The sequence below is a fragment of the Rhea americana genome, unplaced genomic scaffold (genome assembly GCF_003343005.1).
Source record: "Rhea americana isolate MKP2758 unplaced genomic scaffold, rheAme1 scaffold_190, whole genome shotgun sequence".
Classification (NCBI taxonomy): Eukaryota; Metazoa; Chordata; class Aves; order Rheiformes; family Rheidae; genus Rhea; species Rhea americana.
In genome coordinates, this window is record NW_028186039.1 from 1,196,833 (window position 1) to 1,213,645 (window position 16,813).

General features: G+C 49.4%; 1 protein-coding gene across 1 annotated transcript in view; it reads right to left on the minus strand.

Moving 5' to 3' along the window:
- Window positions 1-7,741: 7,741 nt before the first annotated feature.
- LOC146597154 (rho GTPase-activating protein 39-like) overlaps window positions 7,742-16,813 on the minus strand; it is a gene marked incomplete at its 5' end in the record, with an annotated part of 36,490 nt that continues 27,418 nt past the window's right edge. The window contains 5 exons of the mRNA XM_085302648.1: window positions 7,742-10,443; window positions 10,902-11,071; window positions 11,893-11,984; window positions 14,107-14,306; window positions 15,922-15,995. Coding sequence (XP_085158774.1) covers window positions 10,249-10,443; window positions 10,902-11,071; window positions 11,893-11,984; window positions 14,107-14,306; window positions 15,922-15,995 — 731 coding nt within the window. The remainder of the gene's footprint in view (window positions 10,444-10,901; window positions 11,072-11,892; window positions 11,985-14,106; window positions 14,307-15,921; window positions 15,996-16,813) is intronic.

Here is a 16,813-nt window from a genome sequence, read left to right on the forward strand (position 1 = left end):
GGCGGCGGCGGCAGTTTCGCGAGCGAGCGAGGCGGGCTGTGGGGGCTGCGCTGTGAGGCGGCCGCGGCGGGAGCCGCCGCTGCCCGGCAAATTTAGATTCGCCGTGGGAACGGTGCCTTCTTGACCTGAGGCCTGGCCTCCGACTCCCTCAGCGGGGGTGACCTGGTGCCTCTCCTGCTGTGGAGCTGGTCACAGATGGGCCCAAAGCGGCTCTGCAGCTCCCCTTTGCAAGCTTCTCTTGCACGCGAGAGGGCCAGAAGCTTGGTCTTGTTGGCTAAAACAGGGAAAAATGGAAGGAAAATATCCATACTGCTGTATCAGAAAGCGCTAGGCCACGTTGCAGAGGCTTAGCGTTTGCGGACGCAGGCAGCATTTCAGAGGGGCTGAGCCCGAGAGCTGCTGTGCTCACTGAACCCAGACGCAGGCTTTGAGGGAGCAATTTGAGCTGCTCACACACAGGACTGGAAGTGTAACAGGCTCTTCCTTTCAGATAAAGTGTAAAGGAAAACACTTTAATCTTCAAAAAAGAAAGAAAGAAATATGAGCAAAAAATGAAAGCAGACTGACAGTTTTGGTCCACCATGAACTTCATTGCTCAGATTGCTGGTTCAGCACCTTTCTGAGGTCCTTTCATCTGCCTAATCATAGAAACACAGATGGATTTAGGTAGGATCTAAATCAACTCCTTGCTCAGAGAGGGACGAGCTTCAAGTCAGGCAGTTCAGGGCCTTGTCCAGTGAGCCTTGAATATTCTCAGGGCTGCAGATCCCCCACCTCTCTGGGCCTTTGGACCAGGGCTTCACCGCTTTCATGGGGTTTTTGCTTTGTGGCCAACCAGAATTTCTTTCTTTTTCTTTCTTTTTTTTTTTTTTTTTTTGCAGTTTGTGCCTTGTTGCCCCTTGTCCTTTCATTGCATACCTGTAAGTTAGTTGTCTTCTCTGTAGCCCCCTCTAGGTTGGAAGTTTGCTGTCAGATCCCTCACTTAGCCTTCTCTAGGCTAAAAAAATACTAATAAAAATAAATAAATAAATAAATAATGAGATCCTCTAACCGTCTTAGCAGCCGTCCGCTGGACTTGGTCCTATGTCTTGCCCTGGAGAGCCTAAAACCAGACACAGTGGCTGCAAACACTCCAGTATTTCTCACTATGGAGGGAAAAAAAGCGGGGGAGGGGGAACACTCTTCTGCTTCCGGTGATTTCCTCAAGATAATCCATCATTTTGTGCTCAGAGGCCAAACACAGACAAGACCATAATTATTACCTATCAAGCATTGGGGGGGAAAGAAAAAAAAAAAATGTAACTGCAGTGGTCAGGGTACCTGCTGAAAAGGAGATTAGCTCACAGCGAGGTCTGCAGGTACTGGCAGCTTCCAGAGGAGGGCAGGGCAGAGATTAGCCAGCCACAACCACCCTTTCCTCCCAATAGCATGCAGCAGCCTGCAGGACATGTCTGGGTCCAGACTCTGCTTATTAAAAGGACTCACCATGGAGCAGAAACAATTTTGAAGCGATTATTTAAATTAGTAAAGTTTTAGCCTGTCATTTAATTATTACAATTACTTTTATTTCAAATTATTATTTCAAGGAGAAAAGCTGAAGAAAATGATTCTATCAGAAAGGAGTTGCATTTTTTTATTTTCAGTTTAACCAGAGAATGCAAATACTCACAAACCCTGTTTCTCTGCCATGTATCATCAGAGTGCATGGGCTGGTGCAAAGGAGCAAGTGGACAAAGCACAGTCCTCATCCTAAATGCCTTTTTGCACCCATCTTCCTTCTCCCAGATACCCACAGAAAGCACTGACACTGCATGAATCTGGCTGCTCCAAGGACATCAGCCTCTCCCCAGCACCTTGAGGAGTACAGGATCCACAGAGCACAAAGGTGGGTTTAAAGCAGGGTAGTCCACCTCCACTGAGTAGTGCCCTGTGTGTTAATGCTTCTCTAAGAGCAGCACTCGTGAGCTGTGCACTGGTAATTTGTGGAAACAGAATGACTTACTAAAAATACCACCATGGGGAGGGGGAGGAGGGAAGTAATAGAAAATGTAGGTTATTGGTTTTATATATATATAAAGGGGGAATAGATTTTCAATTTTTTTTAACTTTCACTAGAATATCAGCATACTGCTTCTGTATTTGTTTAAGAGCACTATATTTCATTAAGGATATTCCAGCATTTAAAAAAAATGCTGAATTTTAGAACTTCTGTCGTGAGAAGATAAATAAGAGGAACTGCTCCCTTCTCTGTGGTGATGGGTCTTTCTAATCTCAGTGCTTCCAAGCTGAGGGAAAGAATCCCTTGTTCTTTCACACACACACACCCCTCCCCCAAGGGCAGACTGCTTTTAGCAGTCCATGAAAGTGGATATGCCAGTTTGTGCTCTGTTTTCCCCTGTGGCTTGTCCAAGGCTTCAGATTCAATATCTGATGTTGGCATTCATGGTTAACACTGTCAGAAACCCTCAAACATGAGACATACCTGCCTGCTTTAACTGACCACAGAGAGGCAGCCCTTCCCAGAGAACATCACTTCCTCATGCGCTGGCAGCTGCAGTAAACAGCAGTGCTGTATCTGCCTCAGGGTTGTCACTGCCTAGTGCAAACACAGCAAGAGCTTCTACAGAAGCACACAGAGATCTAAAGTACTTGCTTGTATAACAAACACATCCCAGGCCCCCACCAAAAGAATCTGCTAAACTAATCTGGGTCAGATTGCTGGGATGCAATGCTTCCTATGCATCAAAGAAATTATTAAATACACCTGCAGGCAAATTAAGCTTTGTGGACCAGTAATCCTTTGCTTATTCTCACCTGCAAAAATCTTTATTTGCATTTGACATCAGAGGTGGAATAAAGCCATCCTGACTTATTGTCAGGGAGCAGCTGGATCAGGCTGTTCTGCYGGGACAGGTGAGCCAGAGCTAAGGTGATGGCAGGGCAGTGACAGCCCTGGTATGGTGCAGTGCAAGAGGAGCAGAGCAGGTCCAGTGACAGTGATCAGGGTGAGCCAAGAGTTCAGATCAATCAGTCAAGTCTGTAGTGACAAGGCAGGTCCAAGGTCAAGCCAGAAAGTTAGTCCTTAGGATGGGGTCAGAGTCCAGCTCAGTGAAGTCCATGGCCAGGCACATGCATGGCTGACAGCTCAGGCAGACACTGAAGGTGAGGACCTGTGCTTGAAGGTGGCTCCTGAAGAAGAGGAAGGACAATCCCGGGGAGATTTCTTCCAGCTTTTTCTCTTCAAGGCCAGCCATACACAGCTGACCTTGAGCACAAGCAGCTAAACCAGTGGACAGTGCAGTCCAGGCCCTGCCACTTCCCTTGTATGTGAGAGAGCTGAGCTCCTTGGCTGGCCTCCCCGTCTCTTAACAGAGAAAATCAGGTGCATGGCAAGGGCAAAACATCCATCCAGCCTCCTGGCAGTGCTTCAGCATGAGAGGAACTGTACTCAGAAAATGCCTCTTGCATTGACTGTAAAAGGAGGCTAAACCAGCTCCAGCAGAACTGTCTGTAAGGCCAGCCTCTGCAGTTAGTCAGTGTAATCCCATGCAAAAGACTCTCCCCTCCTCCCTGACAAGCCACCCAAGGGACTGACATGGCGGTTGTGAGAAGGCAGCTATGTGCCTGTAGAGGTTTGTTTTCGCCTCCACAAGTGCCTCTGGTAGTGAGAGACAGGAGAGCCCCCAGCTGCCTCCTGTTCAGCCCACGTGGGGTCACTGCTGTCTTTATTATAGCAGCTCAGCTGCAGCAGGAAAGCTGCTTCTCCCAGGGGTGAGTGAACACTGAGCTGATCTGCTGCCAGGCTGGGCTCCCCTCTCCCAGAGAAGCATTGTACGTAGCCTGTCCTGCCATCGGATTGTGCAGAAAGTTTGCCCAGGTTGGGCATTAGATGAGGATCAGCACAGGTCAGTGGAGTTTACAGACTCATCTGAGTATTGTCTCTGCCCTTTACACCAAGGTGCATGCACCAGTCCAGTGTCCTGCTCTTTCCACAGCGCCTCACCCTGATCATACCTGTTTTCATTAGGGTGTTGGTCAGGTCTAGTTGAACACAGGGCCTGGTCCCAAGGTGCAGACAGAGGTGGGGGAGGAGGGTCTTGCCAAGCTGGTGTGTACCCCTGCCTCACAGCTGCACTCCGTATATGGACAGTTTATAGCTCAAGCTGTTTTCTTACTCCTACTTTATTAGCCAGAGCATCTAGGAAGGCTGAGAACGCACTGCACATCTCTAGGGAAGGAAGTCCACTCTCAACCTGTGTCCTCAGGCAGGGCAGGCACGGTGCTATCTGTGGAGCAGTGTCAGGGAGACATGCAAACGCAAAGGTACTTCTGCATCAACACATTTGGTCATGTGCTGTGCTGATCCACACAGTGGGCAATCTGTAGCTTCCTTCATCTCCTCCTCCTCCTCCTCCTCCTCTTTGGGGTCATCTGTCCCTCTGTAGTCCTTGGAGCAATGCAGTCTGGCTGTCCTGTGCTCTTCCATGTATTTGTCCTGCCCCAAGAGTGAGGAAGTAGCATAAAAAGAGAGAGGTCCTACTCCTCCTCCACCCCCCTGCCCTCTACATCTCCCCTACAATCCCTGGCAGAGACCTGGCTGTTGCTGTTGCCTATGATCTGAATTGGATAAGRGCTAAGTTCAGAAAACATCAGATTTCACATAAGGCAGGATGGGGAAAATGGGGCTAGGAGTGGAGATGAACTGGCATAAGCCATTAGCTCTCCTTTTGTGAACATAAACTTAACAGTTAGCTCAAGCAGTCATTGTAAGACAGCTCAAATCTTGGGCTTCTAAATTCCATTATGGTTTTGGGCACTGGCAGCTGAAGTCTCACAGCCCCTTGTATTTCTCCTCTTGATCAGCAGTTTGGCCTGGCAGCAACATGCCAGGGCCCATCTCACACCTGAGCTTTGCGAAGCCAAAGAGCAGGGGTCAGCTGTTCATCTCACCTGACGGTTGGTGCCCCAAGGGGGAGGCCACCTCTCTAGTAACAGCAGGTGGAATAGGCATTGGGATACTGAGAAATCTCAGTTAAAACCTCTCATCTGCCTAAGAACACCTGAGCGCTCCCATCTGGCCCCTCAGGGACCCCTGAACACCAGAAACCAAATATTCGTGCTCTCTCTTTGCTCATGTTTTCACAGAAAACCTCCATATTCCGCCTCGTATTTTCACACCTCTGTCTGTATTACTCCCACAGGCAGTCAGTGGTGAAGGCAATTTGCAGGGAAGGGAGACACAAGCTCCATTTACTGTGCCAGTAAGCATTAAACACTTCAAAGCCCTGGGAGATGCAGGTTCAAACCTTTGCAAGCTGGGGAGTCTTGAGCTGGCATCCAAAGCTTTGAAAAGAAAATTCCAGCTGATGAGCTACTTGATGTTGCAATGTTTCCCTCATGGGCACCTGGAAGTACTCCATTCCAGGAGGGTTGTCAAGGGAGGATGAAGAAGGTGCTGCATCCGTGAGGCCAGGGCTTGGCCCCATCTCCCTCCTCCAGTTTGAGGTAGTCCCCCAGCCACCTGCACCCACCCCTAGTTCTCTCCACCACTATCTGCAGGTGACAAATGTTACAGGACAACAGGAGCTCTAAAAGTGGCAATGCTCAGCAGCTAAAACACCTTTTATCTTATCCTAGATGATCTTTCTGCAGGCAATCTATGGGTGTGCCAAAGACCGAACCTGGSTCTCCAGAGCCCCAGCTCAGTGCTTTCTCCACTAGCTGGTTCTGCACTTTTTCATGCTCACCTCAAACCCTTGCTGGGACACTGTCAGGACAGGGACCCTCCCATCTCGGCATCCCTGTTGTGCTGCAGTGCTCATGACACAGGCTTGCCTGTTCCACATGTCTCTGTCTTGCCACAAGGCTGGTTTGGTGCAGTTCGACATGATGAATAGGCTAAAAAACAGCCTCCCGTTGTCCTGGATTTTTAGGAAGTTGATGAAGTCCATTGGCACCTTTGTTTTAAGGAATAAATGAAGTAACTCAGGTGAGCCAGGAGGAGAGAGACCTCTCACATTCACAAGGGGAGGACACCACAGAAAGCTCCTCTACCCAGAAGGGCGGTAGGTGAGCAAGATGGGTGGCCTCATATTTGCCACGTGCAATAAAATATCAGGCAGGTGCCAGAGCTGAGTCCTCTCTCTGTATCCAGCTGAACTGTCATAGAAGTCCAAAATCCACCCGTGTTTCCCTGACAGCTGCCCAGCCTCTTCAGGAACTGGGATGGAGTGTGGACTGCGGAGTTGGGGGCACTGTGTCCATCAGCTACCCTGCTGCAATCAGTAGCTGGGAAAATTGCTTTTACTTTTTTGTGTGTGCAGATACAGAGCAGAAGGTATATGCCAGTCTGTGTTCTGGTGCTGTGCAAGGGCTAAGCTCAACATCAGCAGCAAGTACTTAGCACTGCAGGAGTTCTGGCCCTGCTGGAACGCATCACCTCTCCCTGGGCTTATGGAATTTGTGGCAGGTCTCGGACAAACTGCAGACACCTCCTCCCTACAAGGTGTCTCTCTAGAGCCATGTCCCAAGCTGTGGTTTGACACTGGATCTTACTGCACTGCTTGTGAAAGCTGTGCACAAACCACAGCCTTTTTATGAACCAAGACACTGCTCTGGCCCTTTATTTTCTAAACACCCCAGGTAATGAGGCAGGCCAAGGGGACTGCAGGCAGAGCCAAGAGTGCACCTAGGCCTCCGAGCTTGTGCTCAGGCACCTGATTTGTGGATTTTTTTGAATTTGGCCAAAATCAGCTCATCTCACAGCAAAGCCATTCAACTAGGAAAGTTAAGACACCTTAAACATGAGTTTAAGAGTCTCTTGTTCTTCCTCCTCCTGCTCACTTGTCATTACTAATGTCCTGAGGGTTGCAGGTCCTCTCTTTGTCTCTCCTGCCAGCAGGGTTGGTGTGAAGACCCAGTGAACTGGCTAGTGCAGGCTGTCTTAAACTGCTGCTGAAGGGACTGGAACAGCTCTAACTGGCTTTGCATGAAGTGCATTGCCCTTTCCCAATGCCCCCAGGCCAGCAATTGCCTCCGGAGTACCACAGCACCAGGGAGACCCACAGCAGTAATTCTTTACCGTATGGCTGGAGATGCACAGCAGCACTTACTCAACACATCTGGCTGGCCCCACAGCAGAGTGTAACCACCAAGCAGACTGTGCTAACTTCTTGGAGCAGGGGAGGAGGAAAGAGCCAGAGAACCCCTGGCTCTAAGAAATGAGAAATGTCCTAGGCAGGTCATGTCATTAAGCCGTATCTCTAAAAACAAAAGAGACTACGTAGAAGAAGTATGCATACATGGCTGCCTTCTGCAGTCCATTTGCAGCATGCACAGCTGCTGGATTAGAGATATTAGCAGTATGTCCCTGGCTCATCCTCTGACTACCCTTTTATGGACCTGCTGCCCATAAATTTGTCTAATCCTTTTTCGACCCTGCTGATACCCTCTGCTTCACCACATCCCAGGGCAGCAAACTCCAGAAATTCACTGCTCTTGTGTAAAGAAGTGTTTTCCTTTATCTATTTTAACCTGATCTCTTACTAGTTTCATTGAGTGCCCCTTACTAGCTGCCTGAGATTTAAGAACAACAAAAATAGCCCTCAGCTTGGTTTCCAAGTGCTTACATCATGCTGATTCCTAAATGTTATTCATGAACACTGGCATTCACGCTGAAATCCATGGCTTTGAGCAGGCTTGATCATGCTTCAGAAATTCACAAAAAAAAGACAAGGGACAATCATGGAGATTATATTTATTATTATAACAGAAGAAAGGCTGCTTTACTGATTTATATTTACAAGTCTGTTGGCAAAAAAAGAAAATAGTATCCAGTGTAATTTCTTAGCCTATTTTACAGCCCTGGCAAGAAGCATTCATTTGCAATAGCAGCAAATGCCTATGGGTTGATTGCCTGCTACAGCTAAGTGCAAGGGATAGCATGGTTCACCTACATGGTGGCCACCTGCAGGCTAGGCTCAGACACAGGCACATGCATTTGCAGACTTAGAAGGGGAGTAGGCACCACATGGCTGCTGCAGCCCATGTGGGCCCAGGACATGGCACCCTGAGCCTGTTCAACAATTCAAATCTCAAGAAAACATGGCAAAGCTGGTAACCCCCCCTGCTGTCTCTACATTTCTGGGAATGTACCCCCACGGCCTAAGTATAAATTGTTCAGTGCTTCAGAAGGCCAAATGAGCTGAGCACTGGGACAGGATCAATGTGTGAAGCAGATACTGGCACATTTTTGTTGGCATGTTTGACAGAGCTAATCCTGATAAAGGAGCAAGATTTCCTGGCCCACTGGACCACAGACAGATCTAGTACAATTAGAGGAACCATGATCCTTGGTTCAGCCAGGCACAAACTGAACTCTTGCCAAAGAGTCCATCAGAACAAACCTGTGCTCTGAAAGTCCCCATTTACACACACTGAAATGCTAGCAGGTTCAAGGCACAACTGTACATATGGCACTTTGTGCCTGACTCTTTGGTTCAGATATCAACCTTTAAACCTGACTGCTGGCAGGGCTCAGCTCCCCACAGCAATCAGGAGAGGGTGATCCCATGTCCCGACTTGACATCGGATGTAGAAACATTAATGCAACTTTGGATGCTACCAGCAGACTTAGTGTTGTATGAACAATCCCAACACACAACTTCAGCCTTGCAGCAGACCTGCCTCCAGCAGAGAAAATGCTTTAAAGGAAAAGAAGAGTCACCAGGATATCACAAAATTAGAAGCTGCTGCTTGCTACGGAACATGCAACAATATTTGGAGGCTGTGGGGAAATCTGTGCGGTACCTCCCAAAGATACTCTCCTTGCTGTGTCTGTATGTTCTTGGTGGCACACAGAACGTCTCAGGCATTTAATAGCAAATGAGGACACGGAGCTGCCTGGCTGACACCATCCCTGTGCAGGCCCCACAGCACATCAGCTGCTCAGACCTTCCTCTTCCCTTCCCTTTACTTCTTGATCCCTCTGCAACTCCAGTGATTTTGGTAGGAAGAACAGGGTGCCACTGTTGACTCTGGGCACAAGCAGGTGGGAAAGTTACTGCTCTGCCTGGAAGGGCATATCTGAACACAGTAGAGCTTCTCACTGTCAAGGGTCTTTCCTGCTGTCTCCATGCCTGGGACAAACCAGGACAGTCGGCAAAGCTGGTATTCAGCTCCTGGCAGAGCTCTCTGTGAAAGAGCTCCTGGCTGGGGCTGGCCAAGCTCAGCAGAGTTCTAACATGCTTTTATACCTGGTGCCAGAAAAGGAGGGCGCAGGAGCCATGGAGGCTTCTCTGAGCTCTATTGACATGTTCCCAGCTGCTCTTCAGGAAAGTTGGCATCAGCTCACGCAGCTAAAACAAGGGCCTGGCAGAAAAGAGCTGTGAGGCTGGCTGGGGCTACCCCTCCAAAAGACCTGGCCTTGTTGGAGGATGCCAAAGAGGCTGTTGTATCTGTTTGTTACCTAGTGCATGGTCCTTCCCTTGTCCTCAGGCCCCACAGTGTGAGTGGAYGCTGGCTTAGCTCAGCACAGGGCTTGTCTGTACTATACAGTGACCCATCTCCATGGCAGCCACAGGGGCTGTATAGCTTCAAGGCCATCTAAAAAAGAAGGTGAGTGGATGCTGAAGTATGAGGTCCCAACCATGGAATGTCTGCCTGTCCACCACCCAGCAGCAGAGACTCAAAGACTCTGCACCTTCACAACCCTCTTCCAACAGCATCGAGGGCCACCAGAACTATCCTAAAACTCCCATCGAACAGTCTGCAGCAGTGAACCAGGCTGTCTCCACACCAGCGGAGTTATCCCCAGTATCTCCCCTAGGACCTGCTCATGCCATAGCACGGGAGTGATGACCTCCTACCTGAAGCCAATTCTGCCCCCAGAAGAGAAACAGGAGAGTTTCCTGGCCCCAGGTAGCAGTTTCTCATGGATGTCACAGTCCTTTCAAGGAGCAAGTAGTCCTGCAGCTCTGAGGAGGAGGGCTGCCCGCTCTGACATACACAAGAGGGCCAGGAATGACTGTATCTGGCCTGGCATGTCCAAGGACTTCTTGGTCCTACTGTGGAATAGCCCAAGCCTTCCAGGATTGTCTAGTCCCTGTCCTCATATGTTGGGGGATGCTCAGGGCTAACCCAGAGTGTGACAACAGCAAGGACAATGGAAGAAATCTAAGTGGAGGGGAGAAGACATCAGACACCCAGCAACTCCTCAGAGCAACATCTTGCACCTCAAGGGCTAGCACCTCAAACCAGCCCTTTGATGAAGCTTGTGTCTAAGTGCACTATCAACATGCGAAGGAAGGACATTTCCTTGCGTGTGTTCTCAAAGATAATCCGAGGGTCATCAGACTGACAACGCAGGCAGTTGGGGGCCATCACCATGGCCAGGTTGTTCACATCCATCTTTGTTCTGCCCACATTCGATGGCTGAGCAAAGATCTGCAGGTAATAAGGAGAGGTTCAGCTGGAGGAATGGAAAAAGACAAGAGACTCCAAACACGTGGCTGAACAAAAGGCGCAAGGGCAGTAGAGATGTGGCCTCCCCAAAGAGAAAAGCCCCAACAGCCACACTCACAGGGGAAAGACTCTGTGCTTTGCCACAGCTGATGTTGTGGGAGCCTCCACAGACAGGGAATGCCTTGCAGTTTCCAAGCTGTCCCTTTGGGATCAGCTCTGTCCATAGTCCACAAGACCAGGAATCAACACAGTTTAGAGCTCCCACAAGGGACAAGGCCAGCAGACCCTTCGCCCCTTGCCATCAATCCCACTTTAAATACAGGTGAGCGGTCCTAAAATTCAGCTGATGGCACACGAAAACTGTCCCGCTAGCTGTGCCCCTTGTGTGCCAGGCTCCTGGCTGGCGGTGGAGGAAGCACAAGACTTCTGGGGTTGCCTACCTGCAGGAAGTGTATGAGGTAACACAGGACCAGTCTGTTGAGCTCTGGCAAAAGCTGCACCACGGCCACAGCAGCGTCAGGGTTCTCGTAGTTGCTGATGCACTCTTTGTAGAACTGCTGGGGGATTACGGGCTCCTCTAGTTCCCGATACCACAGCTTGAGAAGAGAGGCTGAGCAAAAAGCAGAGTGCATGAGAAAAGCTCTAGTCAACTCCCCACCATGTTTGGGCACAGGATGAGGCCACAGAGCTTTCTTTGACTACTCACCATAGCCTGTGAGCCTGCAATAGCTCAGCAAGCCAAACCATGTCATGCTCAGTAGAGCTGCAGAATAGGGTGAGGAGGCAGCAGAGAACATCACCAAAGCTCCTTGTCGGAAAGGAAAATGGGCTCTTTCTTGCTCCACTGTTGCCAGTGCTAACAGGCAAATCTCAAGTATCACTGATAAGAAAGGCTCTCTTCTGCCTTTTTTTTGCAGAGACAAATTTGACAGCAAGACTGAACACCTCAGCAACCAGAAGACAGAGAGAGGTTATGTTTCACCTTATCTGAGTCTTGGCTTTGAAATTCTTGGACAAACAAGCTGCTTAGAGGGAAATGCTGGCTCCTATCTACCTGCTTTGCCAGGAAGCAGCTCTGAGGCTGCCTAAAGGAAAGGGTGAGTGAGAGACCTCCAGAGAAAGAGTGCTGCTCCTGAATACTCACTGCTGCTCTGCATGCTGTCCAGYTCATATGGCCTAGCTCTTAGAGATACAGCTGGAGGCAGCAATCCCCATCACCTCAATGCTTTACTGCTAGCAGTATCTGGGGATGCAGCAGAAAGACAAAGAATAAGAAGCCCTGTTGGTGAAGACGGCTTTGCCTGCCATACGGAGTGCAGCACTGTATACCTGTCTCAAAACAGTGGCAAATCTCCTGGCCTGCTCCTTTCCCTTCTCCTCAGCAATGTACCATGGCTGAGGCCATACCACAAGTGCACAGTATTCCCATACCTGGGATGTTGGGGTCACTGAGGCCACTTGGGATTCTCCATTGATCCACCTGCAGTTTCAATGCATTAACTTCATCTATGTCACCAGGTATCCTGCAGACAGAGACACAGCAAGGATGCTTCAGAGATACATAGTGCTCTGCAATGTGCCGGGGCAGCAGCTGGCCAGCAAGCCGCAGATCCGAGACTGCTGCTGGGGTCCCATGGAGAAGAGAGCACATGCCAGCGGCTACAGAAGCAGGTCATCAGAAGGAATGTGTTGTTTGTTTTTAAACATAGCTTCAAAATGGGGGTAGTAGAAACACTTGTCTCATTCCTACTAACTCAGACACCGTCATTTTGACAGGAGCTATTATCTTCTGTAACTGCACTCCTGTGTGGCATTTTTCAGTCTAGAGATATGGACAACTCTGGCTATATAGGCCAAGACAGTATGAATTACTCAAGGCAAAGCTGGGTCTTTTGCTGGTTACCTTAAACTGAGTTTAACAACTGAAAAATTAACAAAAACCTTAAAAAAAAAAAAAAAAAAAAAAAACTCCCCAAGACAGAACCCGTACACTGACCATACAGATTCTTTGTCTCTCTTGAATCCTCACATGGTCACCCAGCAGAATACTCTGAGTTTTGTACATCGGGGCTAAAGTGTTGCATTTGCTGAACTGCTTTTAGTTCACAGATTGTCATCTTTTCATAATTACATTCAGTCACTGGAGGGTGCTCTATTTGGCCCCTGGTCTGCCCTTTAGCGTGACCTTTTCAGGCAGATCCTTTACTTGATAATTATCTGTAACTCCTTCTCAAGTGTTTACCTGTTGCAAACAGGTAAAAAAAAAAAAGAAAARAAAAGAAAAGAAAACAGCAAATCTACATTTAGGGCCACTGCATTAAGATCAACACAAACTACTTGGGACATGGTCAGCAGGGAGCAGTCAGGCTCCAACTGGCAGCTGTCACTGAAGTCCTCAACACTTAGTTAAAGAACTCACAATGTCTCTGCAGGGAGAAGAAAGACGGGGAGGAGAGGCAGGCAGAGCACTGCCCATTCTGCACTCTCACCCACCAAACTCCGGGACGGAAGGAGCTGCCCTGCTCCTCAGCCTCACACCTCTTTCCCCAGGAAGGTGTCTGCAGCAGTCAGTCCTTTGTAGAGCAAAGCAAGGCATGGAGGAAGAGCTGCTGCCCATTAAATCCACCTGCCTGGGATTTGAGACCCCCCCCAAGTTTCAGCCGCAGGCCTGGTTTAGAGCAATAAYGCAAGCCTAAACCACTAAGCTGGGGCAAGACTTCTCCAGTGTCTTCTGTTGAATCTATTCCTCTTTGTATGAGATATTCAGCCCTTCACGCTAACCAAACATAGCAAACAATTCAAATCTTTTGGGAGATGTTCCACATTTTATACAAACACCACAAACTGAGAGAGGACTTGGCTCCATGGATGAGACAGGCGGAGGGATGTCTCCTACATGCGCAGGCTCACCTGTGAATAGGGAGGCCTATAGGAACTACCTACCTGGAGGGCAGAGCAGGGTAGCAGCTCCCCCTAAAGGAAGGGCATTGGGAAGCAGAAGGTTTGGGGGGCTAGAGATCCAGAAGAGAAAAGCTTCCTATTCTAAGGCTGCACTTTCTGCATGGGACACTACAAGTTACAAGTAGCATGGTACTATGCTGTATTTCAGTTCYTGGTTGGTGCCAATTATTCTCAGTCAATTCAGCTTTCCACCTATCAGGCAGTCACTCCATTTTTAAGCAGCAGCATCCCACCACCAGTGGAGCATATAGGGCTCACAGGAGATGCACAGACTTTCTCCAGAAGTGTGGAAGGAATCCACAGTGTGAAGCAAGAATGCTACAAGAACTGCTCAAACCAAAAACCTGCAGCCATGGGCTCAGCCAGGAATCCAAGAGCTTGTCCCTTCCCTGCACAAGCCAACTGGAGTTTATCAGTTTAAACTGATGCAAGTTCAACGCCATGCCCAGGCACTTGCTGTCCTAAGTAGTTCAGATCATATCTAGAAAAAATAATCTCCCCTCTGTGCTAATGCATGCAAATAGACTAATTCCTGAACTCTTGAGAAAGGACATATTTTGTCCAATCTGGAACAGGGTGCTATTGTCAGGGAAAGAGAACCATCTGGACGTCAATCTTGATTTCTTGACTTTGAGAACTGATGTGTGAGTGGATCAAAAATAATACAGAGCCCCAAAAGCTCACCTGAAAATCCCTTCAGTCTGTTCTCCTCCTAATGCCAGGACCTGCTGCGACAGCTGCGTTTGTACCCAAGGCAGCTTTTTACCCGGATACATGTCCTGCTGCCGTAACATGATTTCCTCCAGAGAGCTGCCGAAGAGTGATGGTGTCAAGATGGCATTTCTGGCATGTGTTATCTCTTCTACTGTTGGTTTACGGAGGCCCTGAGGACAGAAAAGAATTCAGTTCAGCTGCAGCACAGCATTGCTGGCCCATGGAAGAAGAGCAACCCACGGATGGTGAGCGTTCACAGGTTGAGAGGGCTGCACATGTGCATGCCACCTTGTTGGCATTCTGGAAATCCCTTGTCAAGCACAATTTCTACTCTACAGCCTGCACATGCTAAAACTGGGGGGGAGTGGAGGGTGTTGAACTCATCAGGCCAAAAAGGAGCAGCGAAGCTGCTGCCTGGTAACAGGAGACAGTTTTGGAGAGTTTGGCCTTCAGATTCTGTTGCGGTGCTTTGACCTCTGCATTTGGGAAATATTCCAGCTGTCCCAACTGGACCTGGCTCTGTTGTGCTGGCGCGGCAGGAGGAAGAAGCAGGGCCCAGCCTGGCCCAAAGCCATGGCAAGGCCAGCAGAGGGCACGCGTACATCAGCCCCCTGCTTCACACAGACACATGGCCACAGGGCAGCAGAAAAACAGCTCTTTAGGAGAGGAGAATTCCAGGTACATCCAACTTCAGGATCCAGCTTAAGACTAGGAAATGCTTAGTTTTCAGAGATGCCAAATATCTCTGAAAAACAGGCACCAAGCGTCACCCTGGTCATGTGGGACGTGTTGTTTCTGCAAGACGCTGACACTTCAAAGGAATTTCTAATCTCATATAGCGTGAGACACACGAAGCATTATCGTAGGCAACGCAGGCTGTCTAGCACAGCGACCGTTTGGCTATAACACCACAGCCAAGCGAGGTGCAGGGACGGGGGAGAGCACCATTCCTCAAAGCTCTCGCTGACCCCTCGGCGGGTGGCAGCCGGCTGGGGTTGCAGTTGTGTGCAATGCATGTCTGGACATTTCCTGTTCTGCCCCCATGGGGATGCCGGGAGCCTTCACCCCTCCTGAGGTATTTCAGCTATTTGCTCACTGTACATGGAGTCCAGATGGCAGGGAGGCCCCAGAGGGATTTGCAGAAATAAAAGAAGACCGGATCTGGCTCAGAGACCTAGGACGGACAGGCTGGGGCTGTGTGCCAGCTTTTGTAGCCCAACACAGAACTGTGCAGAGGAAAGGGAGGAGGGGGATTTCCAGATAACGCAAAGCACACAGGCTCCTCTCTGTGCCAGACATCTCTACTGCAAGATTTTTTTGAACTGGAAATGGACAATTCTACAGTAAAGCAGCTGCAAGACCAGTCCCATGTAAGCTCTCAGTGAGCAAAGAGAGACTCTTCCCTCCTCTGAGGAAACCAAGCTCCTTCCATTATGGGCATTCCCTGTACAGACAGTTCCTATCACCTTGAGGATAGTCAAATATCAAGTTTGTCTTCCAAGTCCTTAAGGCAGGTGAAGGTCCAGCTACGCAGCACCCAGTGTGGCAGGCACCGCTCTCTGCCAGCAAGTATTGCAGGACCTGGCCAGTAGCCCTGCCCGCAAACTCATGGGGAGACAAGCCTTGAACAAGTCTCCTCTGTTCTATCTCTGTTTTCCATTGCTGAATCAGTGTCGACCTCTGAGAGTCATGGGCCTGTTTTCTCTGGTATCTGGAAAGTGGAGTGCTGTACAAGGACTACGCACAGGCAAATCCACAGGCCCTGTAGCTGGGGCAGCTACTCACCTTTTTGCCTCCAGTGACAGCTACTTTCTGGAGTTTCCGGTAGCAGTATTTGGCATAGGTGCTGATGGGCAGACCTAGCGGGAAATAAAAAAAGCAGTCAGCCCACAGGCACCACACGTTTTCCATGGATCCCAAATACCAGAGCTCTAACAAAGCACCGGTGCAGCACGGCACAAATGTGCACCCCCATTTTGCACAGCCCTGTTCTGCATGCAGAGCAGAGAGGTTGCTAAAATCACACCTGGAGTGCACTGAACCCTTCTGGCCCCAGAGCCCTGTGGCAGGTGATGCCAGTGCAAGCCAGCGCTCGGGCTCAGAAGGATTTGTGCTCCGACTCAAGGCTCTACACCTCCCGCCGTGGCTCCTGCAGATCGCAGCCTCACACACACAGGCAGCCACAGCTCTGACTCCATCGTGGCTCAAAGCAAGCTGCCATTCAGCATTCGTAGCCTGGGCATGCATAGGAGCATGCACCCTCGTTCCCCGCTGCACAACCACAGCTAAACAGCTCGCAGACACAGGGCTAAGTATTTAAATATTGCTAGATCTCAGAAAAAAGAGTATCCAGAGGCAGCCTCTTGCCAGGAAAGTTTTCAAGTGTTTTAAACAAATTGTTTAGCGCTGGAGAACTGAAGTACTGGGCCACTAAGAGAGGCAGCAGTGGAGAAGACTTTGCCAGGGCTGGAGAGCCAGCACTGAGAGTCAATTCAGGACTGCAGGGAGAGGTGCATGAAAGCAGAGGGATATTTCTCATCTTCCCAGAAAGCTATAGAAACCTCATTAATTTCTTTGCTACAGCTTCCTCCAACTCATCCTTGCACACAAGCTTCATATGCACTGTGCAATATGAAGAAAAACTGACACACCAGAGCTTGGGAGTTTCCCCCAAAAG